The 6,921-nt window shown below is 48.3% G+C and overlaps 1 protein-coding gene across 1 annotated transcript in view; it reads right to left on the bottom strand.

Moving 5' to 3' along the window:
- Positions 1 to 2,818: 2,818 nt before the first annotated feature.
- Positions 2,819 to 6,921, bottom strand: part of LOC114071989 (secreted Ly-6/uPAR-related protein 1-like) — a 7,260-nt gene continuing 3,157 nt past the window's right edge. The window contains exons 2-3 of the mRNA XM_027909896.1: positions 4,390 to 4,509; positions 2,819 to 3,032 (exon numbers count right to left, since the gene is read on the bottom strand). Coding sequence (XP_027765697.1) covers positions 2,821 to 3,032; positions 4,390 to 4,509 — 332 coding nt within the window. The 3' untranslated portion in view covers positions 2,819 to 2,820. The remainder of the gene's footprint in view (positions 3,033 to 4,389; positions 4,510 to 6,921) is intronic.

The raw sequence follows: 6,921 nt of genomic DNA, 5'->3' as shown, positions 1-6,921 counted from the left end.
AGATAAAAGGAAGGAAAAAGGAGGAAAAAGGAGAAAAATAAGAAAAAGGGAGAAAAGGGAGAAAAAAAGAGGAAAAAGGGAGAAGAATGAGGAAAAAGGAGAAAAAAAGGAGAAAAAAGGAGAAAAAGGGAGAAAAATAAGAAAAAAGGGAGAAAAGAGAGAAAAAAAGGGTGAAAAAGGAGAAAAAAAAGGAGAAAAAAGGAGAAAAAAAGGAGAAAAAGGTCTCTCCCAACCTCCTGTTGCCTCAATGTTCCTTTGCCTCCCGCGGGAGAAGCTGCTCCATGAAACCCCCCAGTCCCCCCAGTGCTGTCCCAAATGACCCTCCTGAAGCCACCGGCTCGTTCTCCACCCTTCTCCCCCTCCTTTTCCAGCAGGAACAGCCTTAAATCTGCCTCTTCCAAAGGGTGTTTTTGTGCGGTTTCGCCCCCTCCTTGGCACGGGGGGCACCCAGAACCCACCCTCCCCTTTCTCTTTCCTTCCCTGCCTGGGTGAATCTGAACCCCCCAGAAAGACGGTACAGGCTGAAAAAAAAACCAGAGGATCCAACTTTATTTTTCCAGGTTCTCCGCCGGGAGGGGAAGTGACGCCCTCCCTGGATCCCGATCCTGCCCCATCCCAGCGTGCTGGTGGAAAGCTCAGCCCGGTTTGGCGCTGGAGTGACCACCGGGGACACCCCGAAGGCAAAAAGGGGACGCGATTGAAGGGTGGCAGCGCCGGTGATTTGCTCCTGGCAAACCCAGCTCAGGCCGGTTTTGGAGCGGGGAAACCGGGAAGAGACGAGCGGGAAGCAGAAAGTGGCTCTCGGGTGTCTGTGAGGGTGGGGGGAATATTGGCATTGGAATAACTTCCCGTTATTATCCTCCCCATGGGTCTCAGCATTCCGGGGGTGTTTTTGGGAAGCTGTTGGGGGTTTTAGGGAGAGCAAAGGGGCTCCTCAGCCCCCTGAGCCCCAGCATTGCTCAAGGACCCCCTGCCAGGGAATGCAAAGGTTGTCAGGGTTTTCTTGCTGAGGCAGAGCTTGGGAGGCAAATTCTCGGTGCAAGGAGGGAAAAGAGCTCCCCTCCACACACTTTGGTTTCCTGCTGGTGTTGTATGGAAAATTGTGGGAAATGGGGGAAAAAAGGAGGGGGAAATGAGGGCAAAGTGAGGGGGAAGTGAGGGGGAAGTGAGGGGGAAGTGAGGAAGGAGAAAAGGGAGAGAAAAGGAAAGTGAGAAAAGGAAGGAGAGAAAAGAGAGAAAAGGAAGGAGAAGAAAAAAGGAAAGAGAAGAGAAAAGGAAGGAGAAGAAAAGGAAGGAAAAGAAAAGGAAGGAGAAAAAAAGGAAGGAGAAGAAAAAGGAAGGGGGAGAAAAAGGAAGGGGGAGAAAAAGGAAGGAGGAGGAAAAAGGAAGGAGAAAAGGAAGGAGAAGAGAAAAGGAAGGAGAAGAAAAGGAAGGAGAAGAAAAGGAAGGAGAAGAAAAGGAAGGAGAAGAAAAGGAAGGAGAAGAAAAGGAAGGGGGAGAAAAAGGAAGGGGGAGAAAAAGGAAGGAGAAAAGGAAGGAGAAGAGAAAAGGAGGGAGGAGGAAAAAGGAAGGAGGTGGAAAAAGGAAGGGGGAGGAAAACAGAAGGGGAAAAGAAGGAAAAAGGAAAGGGAAGGGAAAACAGAGGGGAAAATGGAGGGAAAATGGCCTTTGGCACAGAAGAGGTGTCTGGGATGCCCTGAGCACACAGGGATGGTGCCTGGGCTGTGTCCATGTTCCCTCTGCCCTCGCTCTGGCAGGGGGTTCCTGCTGCCCTGGATGAGCCCTGGCAAGAGGAGCAAGTGGCAAATTCCCTGGTTCTCCCACCCCAGAGAGGGCCGGGAGCTGGGAACACCCTGCTCATCCCACATCTGCTTCCACTCCAGCTGCTTTTCCAGCAGCCAGAGCAGCAGAGTCAACCCCACAGGTGCTCCAAGCAAATCCCAGCTGGGATCCAGGAGTGCTGATAACCGGCTTTTTTAACTGGGATAATCATTCCTTTTCATTTCCTGCTGTGAAGGGATGAGGGTGGGGGGGGCAGACTAAGAGAAGAATTTGCTTGGAATAATCTGTAAAACATCTGGGAAGGGAGATCTGGGAGCTCTGGCTGCAACCTGAGCTCAGGCAGAGGCTCCTGGCGGGGGGGTTGTGTGGCCAAATTCCCAGATTTGGTTTTCCAGGTCTAACCCACCCTGGCCTGGTGAGTCTGGGGAACGTTCTGAGCTTTCCAGAAATACATCCCATCCCAACCCATGGACCTGAGTTCTTCTGAACTTATTCCTGACCAAATCAAGTGCCAGCTCTCTGCCAGTGCCATCCACACTCGGATGGGCAGGCAGGAAACTGGGACCAGACCCATCTGCTCCTCTGACTCAGGAGGTGGCACCAGAGGTGTCCAGGGAGGTTGGAATTGTGGTTTTCCAATGCCTGGAAGTGTTCCAGGCAAGGTTGGGTGGGACTTGGAGCAACCTGGTCTAGTGGAAGGTGTCCCTGCCCACGGCAGGGGGGTTGGAACGAGCTGATCTTGAAGGTCCCTTCCCAACCCAACCCATTCCACGATTCTGTAGAAACCAGGAAATTCAAAAGTGGACCAAAAGCAGCCAAAGGTGAGGAAACATCTGCTCAGCACTCTGGGAGCTGGAAATTCGAGGGGTTTAGCTCCAGGTGCCCAAACTTGAATCCACTTGAACTCCCAGCGCTGGGAGAGACGAGGGAAAGCCACGCATCAGCAGGGGAGGTCATTCCCAAGGGATCTGAGAGTTCACTCGGCAGAGAGAGGGGCGGTGGGGGAGGTTTTGGCCGGAGCTCAGGCACTTGGGGACACTACAGGGAGCGCTGGAGGACCTTGCCAAGCAGCAGGGCCACCAGGGGCAGGGCTGAGGAGCTGCTCCTCACCCCGCTGCTGGCCCTGGTTTCGTCGGTGCACAGGTCGGTGTAGCAGCAGGACTTGGGTTTGGAGGCCCCGATCCCGTTGTTGGACAGACATTCCTCCTCGCAGGCCCTGGTCACCGTGATGTTCCCAAAAAAGGGATAACCTGGAAGAGGCAGGTGGGAGAGGGGGAGAAGAGGTGAAGGAAGCGCAGGCAGCTGGCGGTGGGAAACACGGGAAAACGAGGTGTTGGGCGTCTTTAATCCGTGGATGCCTCTGATCCGGGCTGCTTTTTGTGGGAATGAGGCCACAGATTCTTAGTGCTGACTCCCTCTCACCCTCCTGCTCTTTGCTAAATTATTCCAGCGTGGTAAAGGGACACAAATCCCTAGGGATGTTCGGACACAGGTATAAATTAAGGGCCCGCGAGGGCACAGGGGTGGGAAAGGCAAAACGAGCAGAGCAAAGTATACTTTAAAAAATAGATATTAAAAATCATAATTTTTAATATGTCTATATTTATATTAAATTTTATATTCCATATTTATAATTTTGTATTTTAAACTTCACATTCATATTTTATGTTTTTGTTATATATTTATATTTTCTTTTTACATTTATGTATTTGTTTTACATATTTACACATTTAGATCAATTTCTTTAATGCCTGGATTAAAATGTAACGTATAAAATATGTGCAAAAGATATAAAAATATGAAATTTTTCAAACTTATCTAATATATATAAATAAAAGTAATATTTAAAACAATCCCTAATATATGCATAATGAGTCCTGTATACTTCACTGTGAGGCTCCAAATCTGCTGGATTTCCCTCCTTCCCTCTTTCCAGTGGGATAACTTCACCTGGATTCCTTTAGAGGAGTTAAAGGGCAATCCAAGGTGGGACTGGGATGGGAGAGGGAAGCGAGCCCAGCGGGTTGAGGGAGGTGATTTTGCCTCTCTGCTCTGCTGAGATCCCACCTGGAGCACAGAATCCCACACCTGGAAATCTGAGCAGCACAAAGACCTGGACCTGTTGGAACAGCTCCAGAGGAGCCCATGGAGATGCTCCAAGGGTGGAGATCCTCTGCTCTGGAGCCAGGCTGGGAGAGCTGGGAATGTTCTCCTGGAGAAGGGAAGGATCCAAGGAGACCTTGGACTCCCTTCCAGGGCCTAAAGGGGCTCCAGGAGAGCTGGAGAGGGACTGGGGACAAGGGATGGAGGGACAGCACAAGGGGGGAATGGTTTTAAACTAAGAGAGTAGATTTAGATGGGATATTGGGAAGGAATTCTTCCCTGTGAGGGTGGGGAGGGGCCAGGATGGAATTCCCAGAGAAGCTGTGGCTGCCCCATCCCTGGAAGTGTTCCAGGCCAAGCTGAAACAACCTGGACTGGTGGAAGGTGTCCCTGCCCGTGGAACTTGATGATCCCTTCCATCCCAACCCATCCACTGAGTCTCTGCTCCCTTCCCAGGAGATCTGCCAGGGATCTGCAGAGGGATCAGCTCCCCCAAGGACTTACCCGTGTCCACAGAGTGCAGGGTCGTGGTGCACACGGTGGCCTTGGGGGGGCACAGGGTGGCTGTTCTGCACTTGGAGATGTCCGTGGGCTCCTTGCACGTGTAGCATCGTAAGGACTGGGCTGCAAGAGGGGACACAAAGGCTCTGAGGTGGCACAGGGTGGCACAAAGCTGCAGCTTCCTGACCAAGAGCTGGTGGCATCCGAAACCAAGCAGGTCAGGAGGCAACGGCAAAGCTTGGATATGTCAGGGGGGGAAAACCCCAAACCCCAGCAGAAGAGACAAGGAGGGGGTGGCAGGAGTTGAGCCCAAACACTGTCTGAGGGGCTCAGCAGCTCCCCCACTCCCAAAAAATTTAGATTTAGAGTGATCTCGAGCAACTTTGATGGATCTGTGAATTCCCTGTGAAAAAAAAAAAAAAAAAGTTGTAACAGAGCAAAATATTCCAGCTGGAGAAGAGGAGACTGAGGGGAGAGCTTGGAGTTTGGCTAAAGCTTCCCAGTGAGGAGAAGCAGAGGGGTTGGGCACTGATCTCTTCTCTCTGGTGACCATTGACAGGACATGAGGGAAAGGCTGGAGCTGCTCCAGGGGAGGTTTAGGTTGGAACTCAGGGAAAGGTTCTTCCCCCAGGGGGTGGTTGGGCACTGAACAGGCTCCCCAGGGCAGCAGGCACAGCCAGAGCTCCAGGAGGGTTTGGACAACGCTCTGAGGGACAGGATGGGATTGTTGGGGTGTCCTGTGCCAGAGTGGGGCTGGATGATCCTCGTGGATCCCTTCCAGCTCAGGATATTCTCTGATTATTTGGAAATATCTCCTTCTGCTGAGAGCAGCCTCCCCCAGCCCTGCATGTCTGGCAGGTCCTCCCCCCATCCCTCCTCCCACAGCTCCTTCCTGCCTTTTCAGGGAGGAATTCCGCAGAAGTTGGGAACTGAGAGCAGAGCTGGAATTCCAGAGCTGCCTCAGAGATCCCGAGGGCTGGAAACCCCCCCCCCCCCACTTCCATCAGGTGCTTCTGCTGCTTTTTAAAGGGGTGACGCCTCTTTAAAAAGTGAGAGGGCATCGGTGAGGCCGAGGGAGGGGCATCACCAGTCCCTGATCCCGGGAAATCCTTGATCCCGGGAAATCCTTGATCCCGGCAGCTGCTCCAAGTCCCTGCGTGAGCCCTTCCCATCCCATCCCGACCCGGCAGATCCCGAGTGTGCGGATATTCCGAAGTCGCGGTTCTACCATCGCAAACCAACCAGCCAGTGCCATCTACTGGTAAATATTCAAACAGGCGATGGTTTTATGTTCTAATTCTGCTCCATCTGCTGCCGGAGAGGAACTTCTGGGGCTTTGGGAGGAGGAGAAATAGTTTGGAGGGTGTTTGTTTGAATACCTGATTTTTAATTTTTATTTTTTTTTAAATAATTAAATTTAAATTTAAGGAATTGGAAGAATTTTTAAGGTTACTTCTCTCAGCACCTGCTTTGGAAAATTCAGGTGTGTAGTAGAATCCTGTCTTTGTCCTCTTTTTCGAAATTTAAAATCGAAGTTTTTAAATGTAAGTTAAAATTAAATATTAAAAAAAAGAGTTTAAAAATTATAGTTAGCTTTAAGTTTTAAACTGTAAGTTAAAAATTTAAATTTTAAATTTAAAAAAATTAAGATTTAATTTAAGAAATATGACGATTTTTAAAGATATCTACTTCTCTCAGCATCTCCTTTGGAAAATTCAGGTGTGTAGTAGAACCTACACGATGCAAAAACCGTCTTTGTCCTCTTTTTTTGAAATTTAAAATTGAATTTTTAAATGTAAGTGAAATTAAAATTAAACTAAAAATTTTAAAAAGTTAAAAAAATTAAAGTTGAATTTAAGTTTTAAAATGCAAGTTATTTTTTAATTTTAAATTTATGTAAAATTTTAAATTTAAGACATTTTAAGAATTTTTAAGGTTGCTTCTCTCAACACCTCCTTTGGAAAATTCAGGAGTGTAGTAGAAACCCACACGATGAAAAAAACCATCTTTGACCTCTTTTTTTTTAAATTTAAAATCGAAGTTTTTAAATGTAAATTAAAATGAAATATGAAAAAAAGTTTAAAAATGAAAGTAAATTTAAGTTTTAAAATGTAAGGGTTTTTTTTAATTTAAAATTTGTATTGAATTTAACATTTAAGAGATTTTAAGAATTTTTAAGTTTACTTCTTTCAGCACCTCCTTTGGAAAGTTTTGTGCAGTAGGACCCACATGATGAGAAAACTTTCTTTGTCCTCTTTGCAGAGGTAAAAAAAGGACTCTTTAATGTGAGTGCTGATGGTTTTGTCGTGGCCATACCCTTGGAAACACGTTGTGGTGGAGCCCTCCCTGCTTTTCCCAGCTCAGGGAGTCACCAAATCCCTTCGGAAATGATCCGGGAGAAGTCACTTGAGGGAGAAAACTCATCATCAGCCCGAGAGTTTGGAGGTTTGTTGGGTGTGTGGGGTGGTGGATGGGTGGGTGGATGGTGGATGGATGGATGGATGGATGGATGGATGGATGGATGGATGGATGGAT

The sequence above is a fragment of the Empidonax traillii genome, unplaced genomic scaffold (assembly GCF_003031625.1).
Source record: "Empidonax traillii isolate 1590-97213 ecotype Southwest subspecies unplaced genomic scaffold, ASM303162v1 scaffold2498:size38256, whole genome shotgun sequence".
Lineage (NCBI taxonomy): Eukaryota > Metazoa > Chordata > Aves > Passeriformes > Tyrannidae > Empidonax > Empidonax traillii.
Note: the sequence above shows the minus strand (reverse complement) of the source record. Positions and strands in the feature narration are given on the sequence as shown.